This window comes from Nicotiana tomentosiformis, chromosome 12, assembly GCF_000390325.3.
Source record: "Nicotiana tomentosiformis chromosome 12, ASM39032v3, whole genome shotgun sequence".
NCBI lineage: Eukaryota > Viridiplantae > Streptophyta > Magnoliopsida > Solanales > Solanaceae > Nicotiana > Nicotiana tomentosiformis.
The window spans coordinates 57,507,291-57,534,415 of record NC_090823.1 but is presented as its reverse complement, the minus strand read 5'-3'; the positions used below and the strand labels follow the sequence as shown (position 1 = coordinate 57,534,415).

Sequence of the window (27,125 nt, the reverse complement as noted above, 5' to 3'; positions counted from 1 at the left end):
ATTTGCAAAGTGTGGGTCACATTTGCGACGTTCCCTGGGGATGACACTATTCTCTTTGGCGATCCATGCATCGCATTTGCGAATCTCTGATCGCAAATGCGACTTCTACAGCTGAACAAATAGTTGAGATTTCAGGACTTAGTCTCATTTTATCACATTTTGAGACCTAGGCTCAATGGGAAGCGATATTTGGAGGGGATTTTCATACATAGCTATTGGGTAAGTAATTTTGACTCAATTTTGATATTATAACTTGATTAATTATGAATTATAACATCAAAATCATATAATTTGAAGGTAAAATTTGGAGATTTTTGCTGTATTTTGAAAAATGAAAATTTGATGTTTAAGAGTCGATATGGACTCGGATTTGAAAATCAATCATTTATTTAGACTCGTGGGGTTATGTGTAGTCGAGATCTACCGCTCGACTTGGATTTTGGCCGAGCGAGCTCAGAGTTGACCTTTTGGGAATATATGTAAAGATCTTAACTTTTTTAATTGAAATTGATTTCTCTTGCATTGTTTGATATTATTATGTCATTTTTTGCTAGATTTGAGCTGTGCGGAGGTGAATTATAAAGGAAAAATATTTTTAGAGTATTAATTTGGCCTAATTGAGGTAAGTATCTAGCCTAACTTTGTGTGGGGAAATTACCCCTTAGGAATTAGTCTAAATTTCATTATTTGTATTATGTGAAACGGCGTGTACATGAGGTGACGAGTGTGTACACAACGTATGTGTGGTTTATGACCGGATTAGACCTTAGCCTATTAATATGCTTTGAATTTGGGTTGTTTGCTATATGAACATGCTTTATTGTTGAATATTCCCTGCACTTTTATACTATTGTCATGTTATTGTGCAACTTGTTGTTGAGTCGTGGGCTATATCTTGATGTGACTTTGGGATATTGTTGCTTTTGTAATATTGTAACACATGTGGACTTGTTGTGCGGGTTGATTATTGTTGTGTGGAGTATAAGGGTAGCGAGATGCGCATGCGGCGACATAAGGGAAGTGTTTAATGATGCGTATGCGGTGAGATAAGGGTGGCTTATACGCGTGCGACAACATAAGGGGAACATTTCATTGTGATACGTATGCGGCAACGTAGGGGTGGCTTGTTGATGTTATTATGTGATATTTCACGGTGTTCCCTTGTTATTGTTCATGTGTTGGAACGGGGATTGATGTTTTTTTCACATACTCATTTCTCTTAAATGTTTCTACTATGAATTTTCATGAGTTATTGGTTGATTTGATATGCTATCACATGTCCCACTCCAGTTTGATAATTGGTTTGTACAGAGGAGTTTTTCTACTTGAAGTTGATGTTACTTGATCTTCAAAGTTGTTGATATCTGTTTCGTTATGCTTTCTGTTGTTAGTTTTTTTATTATCTTGCACAGGTTATTTAACTACTGAGTGTCATGACTTGAACCTTGTCACTACTCTACCGAGGTTAGTCTTGATACTTACTGGATACCAACTGTGGTGTACTTATACTATGCTTCTTCAAATTCTTTGTGCAGATCCAGGCACCTCAGATCGTGCTGGTCATTAAAGAGTTGTGCCCGAGCCATTAGACACTTCAAGTTATACCTGCTATTCCGCTTGCACGCCTTGGAGTCACCATCCTACTTCATTTTCGATTGTTTATTGTATCCCAAGAAGTGACATATTTTTTAGACTTCTTGTGTATTCCATGTAGAGCTTATGACTTAGTATTAGCGGGTTTTGGAACTATGACTTTTATATTTCTGTTTTGGCCATGGTATGGCATTTCTCAGCTTTATTTAATATTTAAGTTATAATATTCTGCTTGATCTCGTTATGTGATAGGCTTACCTAGTCTTATGAATTACGTGTCATCATGACCCTTATGGTGGGATTATGGGTCGTGACAAAATAGCTAAAACCATCCAAAAAATAATACTTAGTAAGAGAATTAAAAGCGTGCCAAAATTAGGTATTCACAAAAATAACTTACAGATGACATGTAAATTACGTTTGAAGCTGAGCATGATAATACCATGGCTATTAGACTCGAAAATGATCGTGAGAAGATAGAACCAAATCCAGTATAGAAGATTATTCATAATGAAAAAGATAGAGAGAATCAATTAACCCCTGATTATGTGGGATTTGCCATTATCACTCCATCAATTACATATCAGTTATGCAACATAAAATAAATGCAATAAATAAAAGTAACGTGCAGGAGCTCAACAAGGCAATTAGTTACAAATAGGATTACCCATTTTCTTTACATTGTATCCCCATTTGAAGATTATTTACTTGCTCTCTAAATCACAGTATAGAATCTCATTGTTCTATTTCTGCAATCCAATATTATGTTTACGGGGAAGAAGGGTCATTGACACCAATAAGATTTATATTTCCTTTTATCTCTTAATTATTCTGTTCAATTACTATTCCTTTTTATATTACTTATATTTGAAAAAGTGATTTAAATTGGTTGTTAGTGTCCCGAAATATAAAATTAATTGCTGACCATAAAAACTATTTTTTGGGGTTAAACATGTTTCATAAGTATCATATTTTGTACCTACAGGGAAACACCATAACTTACTGCCTATCTTCTTCTTTTTTAAACTCACAGCCTAACTTATTCTATGTTTCTGATCTTTTGTATTAGTATTGATGGTACAGATTCGCAAGATTAGTAAAGATACATGCCCTTTTTTAGTTGACTTTTTTTTAAATGAAAGATCAAAGCTTTATTATTTAGAATCATCTCCTATGATTTTTATTTATAATATTAAATTATTTTATCTAGATTTGAGCCATCCTAAGGTTATTTCACGCGGGAAGGGCTTCTTAAAATATTAATTTAGCTTCTATGTAACGACCCAATCGGTCGTTTTGGGCATATACATTTTGTTCAGCTGTTTGAATTCTTGAGTAGCTTCATATGATGTATTATGACTTGCGTGTATTATCGGTTTTGGTTTTCAGGTAATTTGAGATTGATTTGGGAGAATGATTCTCAACTAAAAAGTTTTAAGTGGAAGAGTTGATCAAGTTTGACTTTTGAGTATTTGGCCTTGGATCGGAGTTTTGATAGTTTCATTAGGTCCGTATAGTGATTTTGTACTTGGGCGTATGCTCGGATTTGCATTTGGATATTTCTAGAATGTTTTGGCACTATTTGGCAAAAGTTAGCAATTTGAAGGTTTGAAATGCTCATAAGTTTGACCAGGAGTTGACTATGATGATATCGAGTTCGGATTGTGGTACCTAGAATTTTAATAGATTCGTTACATCATTTGGGACTCGTGTGCAAAATTTATGTTCATTCCAGGTTGATTTGATATGGTTCGGCACGAGTTTTGGAAGTTAAAAGTTTTTCAATTTGATTTGAGGTGCGATTCCTCGTTTCGATGTTTTTATGTGCAATTTAAGGCCTCGAGTAGGTCTGTGTTATATTTTGGGACTCGTAGGTATGTTCGGAGGGGGGTCTCGGGTAAGCTTCGGATGTGGTTCAGATTATTTGGGAACATGGTTGTTGCTGCTGGTTTTGGCTGGGTTCTGATGTGACCGCACTTGCAAAAATTTGGGCGCAAGTGCGGAGCCGAAGATGTGGTACGCATAGCGTAGAAGTGCAATTTGGAGCTGGGGCAGGATTCCACAGATGCGGAGATTTCATCGCATCTACGAGGGCGTAGGTGGGGTAGCTTTGGCGCAGAAGCAGAAAGAGCGCAGATGTGACGTCGGCTGGTTAGTTGTTTTTGTAGAAACAGAGAATTAGTCGCAGAAGCGACGCCACAAAAATGCCTGGGCAGAAGCTATAAATCAAGGGCATGGTCATTTTTATTCACATTTTGAGATTTGGAGCTCGGTTTTGGGCGATCTTGGAGGGGATTTTCACCACATGGATTGGGGTAAGTATTTTCTACTTGGTTTTGGTTATATTTCATGAATCTATCTTCGATTTTGGCATTTGGATTATGAATTTTAAAGAGAAATTGGGGAGTTTTGTCTAAACTTTCCTAAAGTGAATTTTTGAGTTTTGAACATCGATTCGGAGTTAGAATCGAGTGAAATTTATATGGTTGGACTTGTAATTGAATGGGTTGTACGATTTTGTGAGTTTTGTTTGAGTTCCGAGGTGCGAGCTCGAGTTTGACTTTTTGGTTGACTTTAAGTAAATGTATAAAGATTCGACCGTTATCATTTGGGGTTGTTTCCTTAGGTATTATTTGATGTTTTTGAGTTGCTTTTGGCTAGTTTTGAGTCGCAGAGGGGGTATATGCGTGAGATGGCATTTCTAGAGTATTGTTTGGCTTGCTTGGTATTGTATTTGGCTTGTTCGATGCAAGTAACATCTCTAAATTTTGATTTGAGTGTAAATATCCCTGAGAACTATGATATTTGAGATGGGTTGGGTCATGATCCGGGTAGTTCTTAGGCCATTATATGCTTGGTTTTGCTACAATGTTTCTTTGATATCATGTTTTCTCCATTTATGTGACTCCGTGGGATATCATTCGTTCTAGAAATCATTTCCTAGGCAACCTGTTCAATTGTTTGAGACATGATAGGGCTATTTTCGCCATGTTGAGCTATTTGCCTTAGTCGTAGCCCTACTATACAATCATGATATTTATATCCGCATGTTATATCTTGGTCTTTGTGCACTTCATATATGTTGTCTCACATGTTATTGGTGTCCTTGTACGTGACACGGGTTTTAGTAGTATTTGAGAAATATTGTGTTATTCTGTGTTATATAATTAGATTGTGTTTCTTTGAGATGTTTGCATATTGAGAATTGAGCGGATTGTTGACTGATGCATGCCAAAGAGCCTTATTGATATGGATATTTAGACCGGGTTGCACGCCAAAATGGTTATATTAATATTGAGGTGACGCATATGGTAGGCCCCATATTGGGCTAAGTTGTATTGATTTGAGGCTACACATGCACCAGGCCCCACTATTTAGGTTATGTGATTATGATTAGCGCTTGGGTAGGATCCGCCCCTTCGGAGTCTGACATGCTATTAGTAAGCACAGGCAAACTATTTCATATATGTGCTTTGATATTGGGCAGTTATGCCACGCACTCGTACAGTGCTAAGTGTGATTATTTTAATGGATCCATGGTAACGTTATTGGTGCATTTGAGCCAGGCACCTGGAGTATACTAAGATTGTTTGTACTTAATGAGTTCATTGAGAAACTGAGTTCTTGACATGTAGGCATAGAGATGTACCTTCCTCATACTAGACAATGACATGACATTTGATTACTTGACATGTATACCTGACATGTAGGCTTAGAGATACATATTCCTCAAGCTAGACGGTAATGTGACATTTATGATTTGACATGTATATTTGATAGGTAGGCATAGAGATGTATATTCCTCATGCTAGACGGTAGCTGATAATTGATGACTTGATGTGTATATTGACAGGTAGGCATAGAGATGTACTTTCCCCATGTTAATTGGTAAAGTAAAACTCTTATCTGGTGTTGTAAATTGGGAATACAGTTCTTTTGATAAACTCATGTTTAGTTGTTTCTCAATGGTGAGATTTGGAATTGACTGTTTTACTTGAAAAGCATGCCTACTTTCCCGTAAGTGTGATCTAGCCGAACATATATCTCCTGATTCAAATATCTTTATTGGCTTCACTACACTGTTATGAAGTGTTACTGGCTATTGATGTTGGTCACTGACCTTCTTTCGAGCTCGTCACTGCTTTCAACCTAAAGTTAGGTTTGTTACTTATTGAGTACATGGGGTCGGTTGTACTCATACTATACTTTTTCACCCTCCGTGCAGATTTTGGAGCTGATGTTGCTGCATGTGGCGGAAGCTGGCATTAAAGATGTACCTGCATTCCAGTTATAGCTACCACTTGTCCTTGGTAGCTCTAGATTTTCAAATCTGTTTATGTATATTTCGAATAGATGATGTACTTATTTCATACATGCTTTCCAAATTCTAAATCTTAGAAGCGCATGATTTATATTATCAATCCTTGGGATTTTGTATAGAAAGCTCAGTTATTTTATTTATTGATTCCTGTTATCCTATTTGAGTTGTGTTGTCTATCATTTGGCTTACCTAGTAGGCTGGGTTAGGTGCCATCATGATGGGCTAAATTTTTGGTCGTGACAAGTTCGTATTAGAGCTTTAGGTTCATAGGTTCTATGAGTCATGATCAAGTGTCTAGTAGAGTCTTGTGGATCAGTTTGATGACGTCCATACCTATCTTCGAGATGCTATAGGGTAATTAGGATAAACTTCCCATCTTTCTTTCCTGACCGTGCAACATTGATTCAGCTTGAAGTGTATCTCTTTGAATTCTTTCAACTCACTCATATGCGTATGTGAGCGCTCGGTATCAGCTATGCATCGATGGCTTGTGATTCTATGGATGAGGTGTGAAATGTGTCTTTGGTATTTTTGTGATGGGCCAGTCTGGAGGACTTGAGGCCTGGTTTTGATCGTAGTTTGGGCTCGGTGATTTCAGTTGTGTGAGCATGTGCTTTTGGGCTTATATATCCAGTAGTATCCCTAGGAGCGGGATTTATGGCTCGGTGAGTTATTGGATAGCTATATGATGAATATGATGTGACAACAAGAAGTGTTCAGATGGCTTGGATGTGACGAGAAGAGTTTGCTTGGGATATGAAAAAGGACTATTGGATGCTTGATTTCTGTCTTGATTTGTTGTATAGTCTCGAGTTATGATCGTGTTGAGTGATCTTTCACGTTGTCTAGTTATGGGATTAAGTGGGCTTCTTATGTCTTGTTGATGAGTTTAGACTCGGGAAGATTAAGTGATTTCATGATGTTTGTGGGCATGGTAGGGCATAGTGAAATGCCAATTTGAGGCTAAGCAGGTGGGTTATCTCATGCAGGGTGGTCTACGGATATGTGATCCTTATGATGTTGTGTGGAGAGTTTCTTTCTACCAGTGGGTTATATGTGTTGCGAGTGAGTTTGGATCGGTTGAGAAAGTTGACTTGACTGTCACGAGGGTGAATACGAGCTTAGTAGATGATTTAAGGTATTTTATGATTTGGGTTGCATGAGCTTATGAAGGATTTAGTTGAATTTTAGTGTAGGATTATGGCAGTAACAGAGTATGGGTATTGCGAGTTATCAGATGTTTTGTTCTATGGATTCGAGCCAAGTGGGGGAGTCTACTATCGATGATTTAATTGCATGGTTTTGTGTCGCATTGGTTTCGATCTGAGGAATACTTTTGAATCGGTTATGACTTGCAGAGGTTAGTTTTGAGGATGACTTAAGCAAGGAAATTTCTGGATGCATGATGCATTACACCTTATGGATATATGAAAGTCTTGGAATGGTTTAGGTTTGTTGTTCGTGATGGATGTAATGTACTAACAAAAGCGATTCACTCGGTTGCATAGAGGTATGGATTACTTCTCTGGGTGTTGGTGTGCTTATGGGGGATTGGTCGTTCGGTTCGTTTGGGCGGTGCATTTGAGATTTGGGAAGAGTGGATGACTCTCGAGAAGGTTCTAATGGATTCAAGATTCATATGTGGCATTTGAAGAATTTCGGAAATCTGTGAAGGCTAAGATCTAAGATTGCATTGGATGGTACTGAGACTTGCGGTATTTCTGTATCATTATTAATTCGGCATTTCAGCATTTGAGAGGTTAAAGAAATAGCTTTAGATTCACATAAGGTCACTTCAGACTAGGTATCTTGGATGCAGTATTTTGAGTGCTTAAAAGGGAATACAATGGCTTTTGGGCTTTAAGGCGATATGGTATCATGCTAGGATCTCGTGTGGCGAGTTTTGATTGAGGATTATGGTATTATGGCAAGGAGAAGTGTTATCTTGATGGCAATTCAGAAGAAGCTCCGAGGAAATAGGACAACTTGGTAGTATGTTGGATGAATATGGTAATTGTATGCTCGGTTCTTTTGGTTCTTATGATGTGGTGAAGCTTTATAAGTGTTTTGTGGCAATACTCTTGGGTTTGGCCAACGTGGCTTGGTTGAGTTAGAGGGATTCAATTCTGATGGCTTGGTTATGTCATAGAGTTCTCGATGATATCTACCATGGCTTGGCATGGATATTTTCTACAGGCATGGGGAGTTTGTTGTGCGTTGTGATTTTCTCCTGAATAGGATCAGGTGGAAGGTTTCTAGCTAATTAAGTATGTAATTTGGTTGCGTCTCATGGTTGATAATGTGGTTCTCGTGTTTTCATATGATGGCATGATAGATGCGGTGCGTCGTGTGGGACTGAGGTTTGCATGTACTAGGTTGTGGTTCTGTTTTGGAGGGAAGGTCATGAATTTTAGATAGCATGGTGTTCCACATGTTTAGATGAATGCTAGTACTACTTGGTATTACATGAGATGGGTGCGCATTTCAGAAGGCGCACTGTGTTTTGACTTACAGATGTTTCATTGGTATAGCGGTACACACCTGGTCGATCAAGTGCTAATGTTCAGATTTAGCTATGCATTACGGAAGAATTATGGAATAATTACTCATGGAATGATTTTGTCGTAAGGGTGTGTCAGTCACTTGACTTGTCGAGTTGGGAGCGGATATGGTAATTCTGGTATTCTAGGGATTTGGAGGCTGGGAGTGCTCGGAGGCAGATTGTTCCTTGGTTGCTGACTACGAAGGTATGGCAAAAGTTAGATAGTTAATAGCATGTGTTATGGTTAGGTTATGGTGGACTTTTGGAGGGTTATTAATCTATTTGTGGATGACCCGAGTTGATTTGGGCGCCCATTGGTATGCCCAACGAGGATGTGTATTATACACCGGGTCGAATTTGTTGACTCAACACTGTTATTGTTAAGGGGTGTGTCATTCGATTGGAGTTGAGCTTGTTCCTGTTCCGATATGTTCTATGTGTTACTCTTCTAAGCTATAATGGGTTGTGATCGGTTTGTTATTTGCACCCTAGATGTATTTCTATTTAGGCCTGGTGGCGAAATTCGAGCGAGATGGTACTTGGGGTATTGAATGGTTGATGGAGACTGGGTTATTGTCCTCCGAATTTTGCGATATTTTTCTACTCGTTCCTCCATAGTTATGGTTATGCACTTCGTGTACTTGATGTTGATTTGTGTATGGTTGTTGATTTGAGCACTAAGGCTTATGGTATTTCATGTGGACCGGTGTTTGGATTGGACCACGCACTATGGCGAGGTTAGGTTGGGATATGATTCTTTGTGTTGATTTCGTGTGTTTTGGTTCTTCTTTATATGATGGGTTCACAACATTGTGCTTGTGGTGGTATCTGTTGAGCTAGCAGAATGGTTCTCTCATTTGAGTCATCTTCCATTTTTGGGTACATTCGAGTTGTTGCTTATGGGTGCACAGATTATACAGTTTGTGGCTTAGGTTTGTATTGGCGTAACATGTTAATGCGCAACTTGTATTTGATGAGATGAGGTCATTGGACCTAGAATGGGTACTATCAGATTTGATTATGGTAGGTTTGGAAGAATAATGTTACTAATCAGCTTAGAATTGGACCATGGTTCTTGTTCCGCGAGGGAGCTCCATGACTTGTTGATTTGATGGGTGGTTATGAGTTTGTGCATGTTTCTTTCAACGTTTTCAGTGTATGAAAGTTTGGAACAAGGTTATATTTGATATGAGGTTTATTACCAGTATCGGGCTTGTTTTTGGGCAGCTATCGTGGTCAGAAGCTATTGTTATGAGTATCTGAGTTATGTGGTATATCATGTGATTACATCTTGGGTAATGGTCATGGCTTGGTACGGCTTGTTCAGACTTATATAGTGTATAGATGTGATAATCGGGTCTTGTAGGATTCCGAATGTTAGAAATTGGGTTCCATGATTTATGGACAAAGGTTGAAGGAAGACTCTTCGGTTATGTTGGGTTGACTGACTTATATGGATTGGGGTGAAGTGAGATCACCCATGGGTATATGCACAGTAAGGTTATACGGTGATTTGATGGCTTTGGAACATCTCTTGGCACGTTCGAGTATGAACGCATGTTTAAGTGGGGGAGATGTAACTACCCAACCAGTCGTTTTGAGCATGTGCATTTTGTTTAGTTGTTTGAAGTCTTGAGTAGTTTCATATTATGTATTATGACTTGCGTGTATCATCGGTTTTGGTTTTCAGGTGATTTGGAAGAATGATTTTCAACTAGAAAGCTTTAAGTTGGAATAGTTAACCAAGTTTGACTTTTGCGTATTTGGCATCGGATCCGAGTTTTGATGGTTCCGTTAGGTCTGATTGGTGATTTTGGACTTGGTCATATGCTCGGATTTGGCAAAAGTTGGCAATTTGAAGGTTTGGAGTTTTCATAGGTTTGACCGGGAGTTAACAATGATGATATCGGGTTCGGATTGTGGTTCCGAAAATTTAAATAGCTTCATTATGTCATTTGGAACCCGTGTGCAAAATTAGAGGTCATTCCGGGTTGATTTGATTTGGTTCCGCACGAGTTTTGAAAGTTGAAAGTTCAAAAGTTCTTCAATTCAATTTGAGGTGTGATTCGTCGTTTCGATGATATTATGTGTAATTTGAGGCCTTTAGTAGGTCCGTGTTATCTTTTGGGACTCATAGGTATGTTCGGACGGGGTCCGGGGAGGCTCGAGTGAGCTTCGACTGTGGTTAGGATTATTTGGGAACATGATTGTTGCTGCTGGTTTTCGCTGGGTTCTGATATGACTGAACCTGCGGAAATTTGGGTCCAGGTGCGGCAGGCATTGCAGAAGCGCAATTTGGAGCTGGGGAAGAGTTTTCAAATGCGGATATTTCATCGCATCTGCGAAGGCGCAAGTGCGGTAGCTTTGGCACAGAAGCGGAAAGAGCGCAGATGTATAGCATTTTCCTCGCACCTGCGACATCTCAGAAGCGAAGTATATTTCGCATGTACGAGAGGACTACTCGTTTGTTGTTTCCTCAGAAGAGACACCGCAAAAGCGACTGGGATGTTGCATATGCAAAGATGCCTGGCAAAAGCTATATATCGAGGGCTTGGTCATTTTTGTTCACATTTTGAGATTTGGAGCTCGGTTTTGGGCGATCTTGGAGGGGATTTTCACCACATGGATTGGGGTAAGTATTTTCTACTTGGTTTTGATTATATTTCATTAATCTATATTCGATTTTGGCATTTGGATTATGAATTTTAAAGAGAAATTGGGGTTTTTTGTCTAAACTTTCCTAAAGTGAATATTTGAGTTTTGAACATCGATTCGGAGTTAGAATAGGGTGAAAGTTGTATGGTTGGACTCGTAATTGAATGGGTTGTACGATTTTGTGAGTTTTGTTGGGTTTCGAGGTACGAGCCCAAGTTTGACTTTTTGGTTGACTTTGAGTAAATGTGTAAAGATTCGACCTTTATCATTTGGGGTTATTTCCTTAGGAATTATTTGATATTTTTGAGTTGCTTTTGGCTAGTTGAGCTGTACTGAGGGGGTATACGCGCGGGATAGCATTTTTAGAGTATTGTTTGACTTGCTCGGTATTGTATTTGGCTTGTTCGAGGTATGTAACATGTCTAAACATGGATTTGAGGGTAAATATCCCTGAGAACTATGATATTTGAGATAGGTTGGGGTGACGCACGTGCTAGGTGATGGGTGCGGGTGTGTGCATGGAGATATTCATCATCCCGGTAGTTCTTAGGCTATTATGTGGCTGGTTTTTCTATCATGCTTCTTTGATATCATGTTTTCTCCATTTATGTGACTACGTGGGATATCATTCATGCTAGAAATCATGCCTAGGCTACTCATTCAATTGTTTGAGACATGATATGGCTATTTTTGCCATGTTGAGCTATTTATTTTAGCCGTAGTCATACTGAACAGTCATGATTGTTACCTCCGCATGTTTTATCGCGGTCTCTGTGTACTTCAGATATGTTGTCTCATATGTTATTGGTATCCTTGTACGTGACAGTAGTTTGAGCGGTATTTGAGACGTAATGTGTTATTCCATCTTATATAATTGGATTGTGTTTCTTTGAGGTGTCTGCATATTGAGACTTGAGCGGACTATTGACTGATGTGGGCCATAGAGCCATATTGATATGAATATTTAGATCGTGTTACATGTCGTAACGGTTATATTGATATTCAGGTGACGCGTATGCCAGACCTCATATTGGGCTAAGCTATACTAATTTATGGCTACGTATGCATCAGGCCCCACTATTTGGGCTATGTTATTATGATTAGCGCTTGGGTAGTATCCGCCCCTTCGGAGTTTGATATGCCAGCACTAAGCGCATGCATACTATTTCGTATACGTGCTTTGATGTTGGGCAGTTTTGTCAGGTACCCGTACAGTGCTAAGTGTGATTATTTTGATGGATCCATGGCAACGTTGTGTTATATCTCGCATTTTCGTACGTTAAAGTTTTGTCTTAAGTTAATCGACGTAGACTCGGGGATGAGATTATCTTGAGGTTAACGTATTTATACTATTTAAAACAAGCAATAAGTAAGTGCCATGAAGGATAAAAGATACATGGATTAAAGAAAACGAGTTTCGTTGAATGTTGTCGATTTGGGATAAAATACGGTCCGAGGTATAATACCCGATATTTATAGACTAGTACCATACAAGATACCATATGACCGTAATAGTATGATGTATGAAGTATATTAAAAATGAGTAGTATTTTAAGTAATTTGAGATAATTTTTAATTATGCGGGTAATTAGTTAATTATCGGGTAACAGGACATTACTTAGTTAATTAATAAATTATGAGATAAGACTAAACCCTCCCCTAAAAAAAAAAAAGAAACGTGGCAGCAAGGGGCTAACCAAACAAAATGACTAAGGGTCAAATTGGCTTAGGTGGCTACCTAGGGTAACAAGACTTTAACGTGTAAAGTAAAGACATTCAAGTTTGGCTTTTCTTATAGAAGTTTGGTTCATTTGGACATTAGCCATTCCTACAATCTGAATATATGCCATTCTTACAATTAGAAACAATAGCCATGAATAAGCACTACAGACCGTTAACCATTCTTCAAGTTTTCAACAAAGACGTGAATTCTTGCAACCAAAAGAAATCCAACGAGAATTGTTAGCAACGTAAATTTTACGATTTTAAAGGAGTAAGGTGAAACTTTTTCCAAGAACATCATACGGAGTTTTTCCTACTCCAGGTATGTTAAGGCTATCCTTTCTTTCTTTTTGGTATGATCCAAATGATACAAACGTAACGAGCAAAATACGCAACTTTCATAAATGACTCTATTCATAAAAATATTAGGGGTGTCTATATTCTTGATTCCCCATGTGAATTATTATTATATCCTCTATTCATGGGTCTCAAAAAAATACGTATTTGATAAAGTTGTTCTAAAGACATATTAATTTTATGATATTCGAGAAATCTTATTAACGCATTTCTTATGCATTTCATGCATTTATACATGTACATTGACCCATGGCCAGAAGGCGTTATATACGTGTATATTATATGTATATGGGATATGGGGAAAGGTTATGGCTTTATATATGCACCACCACCTGATCAGCTGGTATACGTTGATGAATTTACCCACAGTGGCCGAGATGATATGATGGGATGCCCTCAGAGGCTTGAAGATGTTATGTACACCTATACCTATGCATGACACGACATTCATACGCACATGCATGACGTTATAAATATTTTAGGATCTGCAAAGTTACATGAATTTTACATGCGGAATTTGTTATTCCATGTTTCATCTATGTCTTTTATGTACTGATTTTCATGCCTAACATACTCAGTACATTATTCATACTGACGCCCTATTTTTCGGGGCCTATGGTTCATGCCCGCAGGTGCAGGTAGGCAAGGCGACAGTCTCCCTTCTTAGGATCCTTGATCAGCGAGAGTTGGCGTGCTCCACTTGATCCCGAGCTGCTTTTGATTTTGGTACCATATGATTGTATATATATATATATGGGTATGATGTGGCTCAGTCCCATCTTTGTACAGTTATATTTCTATTAGAGGTCTGTAGACAGTTATGTATAATTGGATAGTATATGGCCATGTCGGCTTTCAGTTTTGGGTATATAGTTGCCTATAGCAACCTTGCCGGCTCGCCCACTGTATTCCATACGTATATGTATATATGTCTTTTCGATAGATTTTCCTCACGTATGTTATTCTCGTAATTCAGCGAATGTTATTCACGTTTATATCTTAGTCGCATGCTTAAAGGTGTTCGTCAGGTAGGACTGGGGCACTCGTCGCGGCCCATCAGTTTGGGTCGTGACAAAAGTGGTATCAAAGCAGTTCTGTCCTAGGGTTGTCTACAGACCGTGTCTAGTAGATTCTTGTTTATGGGTGTGTTGTGCACCACACTTATAGACAAGAGACTACAGGACATATAGGATGTTATCCTCTCTTTTCATCTTAGATCGTACGATATAAGAATTCATGTTCCTAACGATATGTTATATTTTCAGCGATGCCTCCAAAGACTACAGCCGCCTAGAAGGGAAAGTCCGTGGCTGGTGAGAGTACTAGTCAAGCACCACGAGTGACCAGGGCTCGGGGGGAGTCTCATAGTGAGATTCCATCTCAGACTTCACATACCCCGCCCTCTCCAGGAGAGGTCCGAGGGGCACCACCTCCAGCGCCCACCCATGTATTTTTAGCCCCTCAGCTGGATGCACCGGGTCAGGAGATGAGAGATGCTATTCAGCTATTAACTCAATTAGTAGCCGCACAGGCTCGGCGTCAGGAAGTAGGTATTGGTCATGCAGATAGGTCTGTCAGTGCGAGGGTTCGCGGTTTCATTAATTTAGACCCTCCGGTATTCACGGGGGCAGATCCAAATGAGGACCCTCAGGTATTTATTGATAGAACGTAGAGGGAGTTGAGGGTAATGAAGGCCACTACGACTAAGTCAGTTGAGCTAGCTTCTTATAGACTCCAAGATGTTGTAGTAAATTGGTATGAGTCTTGGGAATTGTCCAGAGGTGAGGATGCCCCTCCAACAGTATGGCAGGAGTTTGCATAAGCTATTCTTCGTCATTATCTTTCACCAGAGCTTAGACAGGCCAGAGTTGATAGGTTCTTGACCCTTCGGCAAGGTAACATGAGTGTTCGAGAATACAGTCTTCAGTTTGATTTGTTGGCTAGGTATGCTCCCACTATTGTATCTAAGATGGAGGATCAGGTTCACCGGTTCATGATGGGATTAGAGCCGTACTTGGTTAATGATTGTACGTCGGTCTCACTTCAGCCAGACATGGATATTTCTCGTATTCAGGCATAATGGTGTAGAGGAGCGTAAGCAGAAGCAGAGGGCCGATCATGAGCATGATAGGGCCCAGAATAAGAGAGCGAGGTCTTCGGGTCCTTCTGGTGAGTTTCGAGGTGGTCAAAGACCACAATACCTGAGGTATCCAGCCTAGCCATCGGCTAGCACGCCCCCTCAGTTGGGCGGTAAGAGATTTGATCGTTCCACATATTCAGGGTCTGGTCAGAATTTCAGGGCCTCAGGTTCTCATTATAGGGGTGAGTCAAGTCAGATGAGACCGCCTTTGCCATGATGTGCTTAGTATGGTAAGCAACATGTCGGGCAGTGCCGTATGGGGTTGGGTGTTTGTTATACTTGAGGTTATCCGGGCCACGTTATGAGGGATTGTCCAACGAGAGGTGATTCAAGAATAGCTCAGCCACCAGGATCTGTAGCTAGTTCATCATTATCAGTACGCCCCCCGGGCAAGGTTCGCAAGCACTAATGAGTCGTGGTAGAGGCAGAGGCGGAGCATCTAGCTTGAGCGGTCCTCAGAACCGCATTTATGCGTTGGCAGGACGACAGGATCAGGAGTCATCACCTGATATTGTTACAGGTATATTATCAGTCTTCTCATATGATGTATATGCACTGATTGACCCAGGTTCCACCTTATCATATGTTACTCCATTGGTTACTAGTAAGTTTGGATTAAAACCTAAATTGGTTAAACCTTTTGAGGTATCTACACTTGTTGGGGACTCACTGGTAGCTAAGCAAGTATATAGGGGTTGTATAATGGTGGTTCATAGTCGATCTACCGTAGCGGACCTAATCGAGTTAGACATGGTAGAATTTTATGTTATAATGGGTATGGATTGGTTGGCTTCTTGTCATGCCAACGTTGATTGTACATCAAAGATAGTCAGATTTCAATTTCCAGGGGAGCCTGTTTTGGAGTGGAAAGGTAATACGGCGTCGCCGAGATGTAGATTTGTTTCCTATCTCAAGGCAAGGAAGATGATCAGAAAGGGTTATATTTATCACTTAGTTCGGGTTCAGGATGTGGAAGTAGAGTCACCAACCATTCAGTCCATCCCTGTGGTTAATGAGTTTCCTGATGTTTTTCCTGATGAACTTTTGGGTCTTCCGTCAGAGCGAGAAATTGAGTTTGCTATTGACCTACTACCAGATACTCACCCAATATCTATTCCTCCCTATAGAATGGCCCCCGCAGAGCTGAAGGAGTTGAAGGAACAACTAAAGGACTTGCTTGAAAAAGGCTTTATTAGACCTAGTACATCACTGTGGGAGAACCTGTGTTATTTGTGAGGAAGAAAGATGGTTCCTTACGGATGTGTATTGATTATAGACAGTTGAATAAGGTGAGGATCAAGAATAAGTACCCGCTCCTGAGGATTGATGATTTATTTGATCGGTTGCAAGGTGCCAAGTGTTTTTCAAAGATAGACTTGAGGTCCGGGTACCATCAGGTAAGGGTTAAGGAAGAAGATATTCCGAAGACAGCATTCAGGACCAGATTCGGGCACTTTGAGTTTCGTGTTATGTCGTTCGATTTGACCAATGCCCCAGCAGTATTCATGGATTTGATGAACCGTGTGTTCAGGCCCTTTTTAGATATGTTCGTAATTGTATTTATCGACAATATATTGGTGTATTCTCGTTCAAAGGCTGAGCACGTAGATCATTTGCGTATTGTGCTCAGAGTTCTACAAAAAGGAAAGTTGTATGCAAAATTCTCTAAATGTGAATTCTGATTGAACTCTGTAGCTTTCCTTGGGCATATCATTTCGAGTGAAGGTATCCGGGATGATACACAAAAGATTGAGGCAGTAAAGACTTGGCCTAGACTCACGACACCGACGGAGGTTCGTAGCTTTCTCAGTTTGGCAGGTTATTACAGGAGATTTGTAGAGGAATTTTCTTCCCTTTCAGCACCTTTGACAAAGTTGACTCAGAAGGGAGCAAATTTTAAATGGACTGATGCTTGCGAACGGAGTTTCCAGGCATTGAAGGATAGACTGACTTCTGCACCGGTTCTAACGCTCCCAGAAGGGACCGATGGTTATGTTATCTATTATGACGCCTCGGGTGTTGGGTTGGGTTGTGTACAGATGGAGCATGGTAAGGTTGTAGCTTATTCTTCTAGACGATAGAGAAAGCACGAGAAGAATTAGCCGACCCACGATTTAGAGTTAGCCGTAGTGATTCATGCACTAAAGATGTGGAGGCACTACTTGTATGGCATTCATGTTGATATCTATATGGATCATAAGAGCCTCCAATATATCTTCAAGCAAAAAGAATTGAATTTACATCAAAGGAGGTGGTTGGAGCTACTTAAAGATTATGACGTTGATATTTTATACCATCTGGGGAAGGCGAACGTGGTAGCCGATGCCCTCAGCCATAGATCTATGGGTAGCCTTGTTACACCCTATATTTTTGTACGTAAAATGCGTCGTAAGCAAACTAATGTAGGACCAAAAATGAGATAATATTTAAAAGTATATAAAGTAAGTTAATCATGTTACCTATGAGGTTACAAATATTGAAGATCATGAACAAGAAGTACAAAGAGGGTTGGACAGTTCAGAAGCTAAAGCAATTGAATAAAACAATGTTTCGTCGAAAGTCGACAAGTTGGGAATGTTATAACATGTACCTTTGGGGTGAGACTAGGGTGATTAAAATGATAAGGAGATTATGTTATGATTTATATTAGTCGTATGACATCCGTGTGTTATGTTTTAATGTCAAACGAGTTGTGGAACAAAAGTCGATGAAAGTCATCACAAGTTACACTCATAAGTTTTACTGAAACTTTGGGTCAAATCTAACTGCAATTTTCTCCCAATATACTTAGAGTTATGGGGTGTTCCACCCATCAAATTAAAGATCTATGAGTCTATTTTCCAATGCATTAAACCGTTTGTCAATACGACATCGGAGTAGAGAGATATGGGCATGTTTGCGATACTGCGCAAGCTGCTAGGTGACAAGTAGGTGTGTCACCTACTTGCTTAAATGAAAGCCCAAAAATGGGCCATTTCGGGTCGTCCAAAGAGGCCTTTTAAAGGCCTATTTTCTTCATATATTAGACTTAAAATAGAGCATAATAACCAGACATAAGCTCTGCAAAGAATCCTCCCAAAAATTTCCCACAAACCCTAATTGATTTTCTCTCCCTTTCAAGTTCTAATTGGAGGTAAAACCTAGAGTTTGAAGAACCAAGATAGGAGCTGAGTTATCCAACAAATAAGGTGAGTTTACTGCTCTCTTTCATCCAGTTTTTCTTCTATAAATTCATGGTAAGTCGTTCTATACTTGTGAGAACTCACGGGACGGTGATCGGAAGCCGTGAGTTCGAGTTATTCACTTGTAGTGGACTGTTTTGTGGACTGTTTTGTATTGCTGTTGAGCTGCGTGTTTTATTATTGTTTTGTGGAGTTTTGGAGGAGGAAGGGGATGTAGAAACACCATATAAATGTAGGGTGGTACTGTAGGGCTAAAGACTCCAATTTCTACAATCTAAAGATGGATAAAAATAATAATCAACGAAACTAATCATGAAAAAATATCAAAATAAAGGTCATGTATCTACCCCATTATTGATACGAGAACAACGCCGCAAACATCACCCCAACGGAGCTCTAGAACTCAAGATATGCTCAAAATACTAAAATTCTCGGTTTAAAACATTGTCCAGATGATTTTTGTTCATCGCCTTCACGGGAGACCTTCGTGTTCGCAAAGAGCAAATTTTCGCGTTGACTGGTCAACCCATAAATCCTTCTTCGTGTTCGCAGAACCTCTCTCGCGTTCGCGAATAATAAAAGTTCGCACCAAAAACCAACAATCTTTCCTGACACGGAAATGGGCATAACTCTCTCGTACGACCTCGGAATTCGACGATTCTTGTTGCTATGGAGACGTAATTACGATACGAATTTAATGGTTTAATATAACCATAAATCAAAGGTCGTTTGTTCAATATAGTAACCTTTATGCCTAAAGAAAGAACGCCGAAACATCAAATAAGAGCGCAACACAACCCAAACACACCCGAGGCCCCTGGGACCCTGACCAATCACACAAAACCCAAACAATATCAAAACCATGAATAGCACATCAATTCAAGCCTAATGAACTAATGAACTTTTAAACTTCTAAAACTCATGCCGAACCATACCAAATCAACCTGGAATGACCTCAAATTTGCATGAAAATTCCAAATGACACAACAAACCTATACCAACTCCCGGAACCATAATCCAGTTTCGATATGAACAAAGTCAACTCTCGGTCAAACCTATCAACCTTTTAAACCTTCAATCTTCCAACTTTTGTCAAAAAGCATCAAATCAACCTACGGACTGTAAAATCCAAATTCGGACATACGGCTAAGTCCAAATTCATTATTCGGAACTTACGAAATCGTCAATACTCCGATCCGAGGCCGTTTACCCAAAAGTCAAATCATGGTCAAATCTTCCAACTTAAAGCTTCCGAATTGAGAATTATTCTTCCAAACCAATTCTGATCATCCCGAAAAATCTAATCCCACTACGCGTGCAAGTCATAATACATGAAGTGAAACTACTCAAGGTCTCGAACCGCCGAACGACATGCAAGAGCTCAAAACGACCGGTCGGATCGTTACATATGTAGTAATAACTTATTTGTCGACAGTAAATTTTCTCATCCTACCAACAATTTTTAGCAAAATCAAACATTGGAATTAAAGAAAAAAAAATTAAGGAAAGTAAGCAATAAGAAAATTTCCTAGAAGTAGCAAGAAATCACCCGATATGGACGTCACAAGAAACACAATCCAACTTCTGCCAACGGCTCTTTGGCTATATGAATCTTATCAGGCAATGAGCAGAATATACCTTAATGAAAAGATTTCTTTTCCGCCTTGTTCTATTTTTTTCTTGAACTCTTGTTACCGCTCTAGGCATGTGCCATCTCGTCGAAATCAAAATTAAATTCATATGCCACATATCAAACCTTGATGAGTATCAGATGGCTACTAATATGGCCTACTGATTTGTAAGTAAAAGCTATTGTTTGAGTCGAGTATGTAGAACTATTATTCATGAGTCTAAATAAAACAAGTTACGAAGTTGCGTCTCATAAATAATTGGCATACTTTAAGATATCAATGCACCAAAATATATTATTCTTTCCTTGTTTTTTGCTTGATTAGCTTGGACGAGATAGAACACGTTATTTACTTCTTAAAATGTTTAATACGTACGTATCACCACACAAGTACAAAAAAACAAAAAGGAGAAAAGTCAGCGATATTTTTGTATAAAATTGGTTAATGTATAATACACAATCGATCCAAATTAAATTGAGACTCATTAGAAAGTTTCCTTTGCAAGCACAAATTCTTCAATCTCGTTCCATCACAAAATTTTCATTTGCAAGCTCGAATTGTTCAATTACGTTCCATTACAAAATCTTTCAGTAAAATTTGAATTGATTTCAAAATCTTAAATATTATGAGGTAAGGTTTTTAATTTTACAACTTTATCCAATATGGAGTTATTTACATAAAAAAATAATTTAGTTTTGAAGGTTATAAAAGTCGATCAATATTGCAAGGATATTTTGATCGTTTAATATTTAGCATGAAACATTCGTACTTTTATAATAATATAGATAGATATAAATATGTACATAGATATGGATGTACACATACATATACATTTTGGTGTTAATTTCTGTGTACAATGGTGTAGACAATAAATTGCGTCGAGAAAATAAAATCAAGACCGAAAAATATTGCAACAATCGTAGTATTTGATTTCAAATAATATGAGTGTACAATCTCTATGAATCCTCTAATTCTTCTTTCCAATAGTAAATTCAAGGGCATTTGAGCTTGATCTTGAATTTGAATTTGATTTATCCGTCGCGAACACTTTGATTGTTGCCACGAATTGTATCACGAACAAGTAGCCTTGATCTTGAACGCCTTGTATTTAATTTGAATTCGTTCTTGATCTTGAATACTTGAAATTTGTGTTAAAGTGCTTGAATGCTTGAACACTTGCAGTTTGTATAGAATTGTGGTCTTTGATCCACGAGCTCCCTTGTGTCTTCTTGTTATAACTTCTGGTCCCTTTTCTAGGTTATGAAGACCCCTATTTATAGTTGTGGAAGGGAAGAGTTATGATAAGAACAAGCTCTTTCCGACCAATCAAATTGAAGTATGACAAGGCCGCATTTGATTGGCCAGAATATGTCACTTGCACACGTGGCGTGGTTTCATTGGCTTTTTAATTTGGCTTAGCATGCTTTGTCATTTTGATGGTAAACACCCTCCACTTCCAACTAAGAGGTTGTGAGTTCGAGTCACCCCAAGGGCAAGGTGAGGAGTTCTTGGAGGGAAGGATGCCGAGGGTCTATTGGAAACAGCCTCTCTATCCCAGGGTAGGGGTAAGGTTTGCGTACACACTACCCTCCCCAGACCCCACTAATGGGATTATACTGGGTTGTTGTTATTGTTGTTGTTGTATGCTTTGTCATTTTGACACGTGGCACGATCCTATTGGCTCTTTGGTTTGACTTGGCGTGCCACGTCATTTGACACATGGCACCAAACTAGGCCTCTAGGAAGATGATATCTTGGGCTTAATGAAGTGGGCTTATCACTTTAGCCCAATTAAATAGGCTAGCCCAATGGATTAAGACTTATTTATTTAAGGAAAACTTACACAAATGTCCCAAATAAGTCTCAACTTACCAACCTCTAGCCATTAGTCATAGACTTACCAAAACTAGCCAAGCACATATAAAAATTGAAAAACCAAATAAATAAGGTTCTTTCTCTCAAAGAACTACATGCAAAAATCACATTTCATATTTTTAAGCGTGATTAGCAATATTAGGTGCAAGATAGAAAGAAAATTTCATGGATGAGATAGCAAATAAGGTGATGAAATACAAAAAAAATATATATACAATATTCCAAAAATCTAAGCAAAAAGGAGCTTTTTCAATGGGTATAGTTGAAATTCATTGAAAACATATAGATACTTCAATATACAAAATTTGAGGAACATTGGAGGTAATTTGGACTGGTTTTGTATCAAAATTCATAATTAGATCGAGTTTAAAAATTCTTCTGCGACACATGTATCAATCATGTATCACGCATGTATCTCACACACAGGTATACATGGATATACATGTAATACATAATTGATACAAATATGATATATATGTGATAAAACAAATGATACACAGTGTGATACACATATTATTTTTTTTATGCTCGGTTTTTACTTCGAATTTTCAATTCAAACCACCTCAAAACTTCACCAAATCATCCCAAAACTGAGATTCAAGCTCCTTAAGATGTATCCAGTCTATTCTAATAACACCCACTCAAAAGAAAGCAAAAATTTGATATTTGTTTTGCTACAAATAGCTAATTGGCTAATATTAGTAATATTTGGCTAATATTAGTAATATTTTATGAATTGACTAATTTTTGTAATGAGATACTTATAAATGGATATAGCTGGTAGTTTTTCTTTATTTAATCCATGTATATTGGACATATATAATTAATTCAATTATATTAGCCCATAATATTTATTTGGACCAATATATCTTGAATTTAAAATATAGTCCAAATTATTTTATGCATTTAAACAAATGGTTCCCCAAAAACTATATATGGTATTGAAATATTTATTATGTAGTATAAACCGAATAAAAGAAAAAAAAATTATAAAGTAGCCGTTGTAACCGAATAATTGTTTTTGGAAAAAAAAAAACCGGCCGATTCCTATATTTTTAATTGTATAACCGTAACCGGATTAACCGAAAACCAGTGGGTCAAACCAGTTTTTAAACCAGAAACCGGCGATTGTTCCGGTCCAGTTCCGGTTATAACCGGTTGACAGGTATACAGTTTATAGTTATTCTTCTCCTCTATTTTTTTTCTGTGGGTGGGAGCATATGTTCTTCTCAATCTTGATGGTTCTTTTTGGTTTATGTTCAACTTTGATTTTCTTTTTCAAAGTGAAATAGAATTTACAGTATCACTTATTGGAGCGTTGTGATTTTCGAATTGCGAATTTTTATTTTAGAAAATTTTAAAGAAAAGACAAGTGAAGTTAGAACAATAACTATTATACTCCTTTTATTTAAGTTAAGAATGAAAAAAAAAACTAAATTGAAATTACAGCTAGAGCTTTCCCTCAGGATAAATTTTCTAATTTATTTGAACATCAAAGATGAATTGACGGAAAAAGAAAAACGAACACAAAAAATGAAGTGAACTTGTGCTTTACGAAGTTATGCATAATTTAGTACCAATAATCGAGAGAACATTTCACGAATATGCAGTCCAATAGCAGAAACATCAAATGGATATATAGCCATTGATTTTACTTTCACCTGCATACAAAAAGCTTTCATACTCCAGAACTCTTCTCCTGCTATTCCTCAGTATGAACCGCAACTAATTTGTGTATCTTGTGAAGATTTTCCGCGCGAAAACAATCAATTCATCAAAGGCATGATTGCTATTACTCCTTAAGCTATATTGCTACAAAAACTATACAAAACAAGCCAAATTCTGAAAAACACTAGTATAATTCAACAGTAAAATTTGAAGCTTTTGCTAGTCGCTACTACATTCAGAGATAAGGATTTGCAATAATTCTTCTAGAAAAAGTAAAGTAGGCCCATTTTCAATATTTTTGGTTGGAAATTTTACCTCCTATACCAAACTATTACACCCTATTTATTATAAACCAAAATAATTTCTAAATATTATTTACTTATAGCTACCTTTTTCTCTTTTATAGCAAAATAGGCATTTATTTATACTTACCATTCAGGCATGAAATGCGCCACTTATGTTATTTCTCTCTCTCTTCCTTCTCTCTCTATCAGCAAGATTCTCAATCCTCTCTCTCTTCTCCCTCAAATCAACGGAATCGTCGGTGTCATCATCATGGTCGTCGGCGTCAGAATCGTGGGCGTCATCATCCACTATTGGCTCATCCTTTTAGGCGAACAGATCTGGTCATGGCTACGCCGAAAAATATTTGAGGACCGAATTTTTGTTTTTCTCCATTTTTAGTTTTAATACAATATATACAGTATTTTGCTTGGCCGAAAAACGCCATCTCCGGCGAACTTTCTTCTGTTCTTTGCTATTTAGTCACATACAATGATACAAATACATTGTATTTTATACAAATACACTCAAATACATTATATTTTTATTTAAATATATTATTTTTTCGTCTGTATTTATGTATTCCGTAGGTTTGTATTTTTTTAATACAACTGAATATCACTGTATTTTGTGATTTTTTGTTGTTTGAATACGGTCGATTTGGATACGGTGAATTAAATACAATGTATAATAGTGAATAATGAATATTTGTGAATTGAATATAATGTATACAGTCCAATTGAATAGAACGGTATATACCCTATTTCTTGATTTTTTGTTGTTTGAATACAACTGAATTCAATATAGTGAAATTGAATACAATTCAATATTGCGATTTCCGTTATTTAACATCTGTAATCACTATTTTTTAGGCGGATTACCTTACTGTATTTATAAATACATTCGCTGAATACATGAAATACAGAATTAAACAGTTATAATCCCTATTTTTTAGGCAGATTACCTCACTGTATTTATAAATACAGTCACACGAATACATAAAATACCGCACAGTAGTATCGAAATTTATGTAGAATTAATTTTGTTAAGTTAAATTATGAGAGATACACGCTAATTGATTATCTTTCCATTATTAAACAGGTGGACTTCCCTATTTTTTAGGCGGATTCTGCTACTGTATTCATGAATACAGTAGCGCGAATACAACGAATACAGTTGCATAGCTGGACTCCCCTATTTTTAAGGCGAATTCCGCTATTGTATTCATGAATACAGTAGCACGAATACAATCGCGTAACAACTAAATAGTAACTATAGAAAGTAATTATGTATAAAATAATTATAGAAAATTAATAGCCCTAAACAATAGTGATTTCTGAAATTTTCTCTTTTTTGTTTCCAAAGAAATTGTTTCTCATATACATATAGCACAACGGTGAATGGAATGATCAATACAAATTCGCACGTCAATTCAGTCGGAAATGAGTTATTATTGATTTCACGTTCAATTTTGAGACTTTAGTCTTAATAGTTGCAAGACACTTAGAAGTTGACACATAATCGAATTTGATAAAAATAAGATTAATTAATTCCGAAGGAAGGATGCCCATATGTGTGTTGATAAACAATGTTTACATAGAATTGAAGAAAAAATTACTTGAAATTCTTAAAGTACCCCTACGTGTATTCGTGAAGGACAAATCAAATAGCAACGGATCGGATGCTCGAATGGCAATTCAGCGAAAAGAATCATAAATTAACAAATATGCGTATAATAGAGCTGCAAGAAAAATTAGTGGATAATGTAGGCATATAAATTTTATTGAAATTAAATCCGTAAAAAATTTGGACTATATTTTAAATTCAAGATATATTAGTTCAAATAAATTTATTGGCCTTTATAATTAGATTAGTTACATAAGTCCAACATATATGGACTAAATAAATAAGTCTTAATTCATTGGGCTAGCCCATTTAATTGGGCTAAAGTGATGAGCCCACTTCATTAAGCCCAAGATATCATCTTCCTACAGGCCCAGTTTGGTGCCACGTGTCAAATGACGTGGCACGCCAAGTCAAACAGAAGAGCCAATGAGATAATGCCATGTGTCAAAATGACAAGGCATGTCAAGCCAAATCAAAAGGCCAATGAAACCGCGCCACATGTGCAAGTGACATGTTCTGGCCAATCAAATGCGGCCATGTCACACTTTAATTTGATTGGTCGGAAAGAGTTTGTTCTTATCACAACTCCTCCCTTCCACAACTATAAATAGGGGTCTTCATAACCCAGAAAAGACACCAGAAGTTATAACAAGAAGCAAGAAAGAGCTCGTGGATCAAACACTGCAAATTCCTCCACAAGTTTCAAGCTTCAAGCAATCAAGTTCAAGCTCAAGAATGAAGAACAAATCAAGTTCAAGCTCAAGAACGATGAACAAATCAAGATTCAAGGAGTACGATTTCAAATCAAAGTTCGTGCTAGTTGAATTCAAGATCATCGTTCGTGGCAACGACTACATATTCAAGATCAAGCTCAAAGGCCCTTGAATTTATATTGGAAAAGTAGAATCAGAGGAATTATAGAGATTGTACACTCAAATATTTGAAATCAAATGCTACGATTGTTGCAATATTTTTCGGTCTTGATTTTATTTTCTCGACGCAATTTTATTATCACGTTTACAAATTCTGGCATGCCCGGTGGGACTATCTCTACCTCTCATCTCAACTTTTCAATCATCAAAGTTCAAGAATATTGAAATGGCTTAAAAGAAAATCAACTCCAGTTCAACTTCCACCAAGGCTGCTAATTCCAGGTTCTATGCTGATGTGGAAAGCATCCTCGATGTTACCTTTGGAAGCTTTGGACCAATTACGAGGAGCAAAGCAAGCTCGTTAGGACAATAAGCACCCCAAGTGTTATCCGCATCAACCCCTATTTTCGGATCTTCACCCTCAAAAGGAGCAAGATCTTCCACAAACGTACCCGAAGGAGAAAGCGATATTGCTGAAAAGATCAAGAAAACTCTTGCTCTGCTTGACCTCTTCGGAACCAAGAACTCAGCTGTGAAGGAAGATGATGATGCTTCAAGTGATGGATCCTCCCCACTTACACCGCATAGTGTGAGTCATTCGAGAATCAATTTGTGTGACAATCCATGCTACCCCCCATTATCTACAACAATCATGCAAG

The 27,125-nt window shown here is 37.9% G+C and overlaps 1 protein-coding gene across 1 annotated transcript; it reads left to right on the top strand.

Annotated features, from left to right (window-relative positions):
• The first annotated feature begins 14,877 nt into the window (after positions 1–14,877).
• LOC138902691 (uncharacterized) lies at positions 14,878–15,270 on the top strand. Its single transcript, XM_070190580.1, has 2 exons — positions 14,878–14,971; positions 15,041–15,270. The coding sequence occupies exons 1-2, from the start codon at positions 14,878–14,880 to the stop codon at positions 15,268–15,270; spliced, it is 324 nt and encodes a 107-aa protein (XP_070046681.1).
• The last annotated feature ends 11,855 nt before the right edge of the window (positions 15,271–27,125 follow it).

What these genes read in the sequence shown, in the direction of transcription:
- LOC138902691 (XM_070190580.1), top strand. Translation starts at nt 14,878, where the DNA reads ATGAAGGCCACTACGACTAAGTCAGTTGAGCTAGCTTCTTATAGACTC. An exon ending in GTCTTGGGAATTGTCCAGAG is followed by an intron (nt 14,972 to 15,040) that starts GTGAGGATGCCC and finishes ATCTTTCACCAG; the next exon opens with AGCTTAGACAGGCCAGAGTT.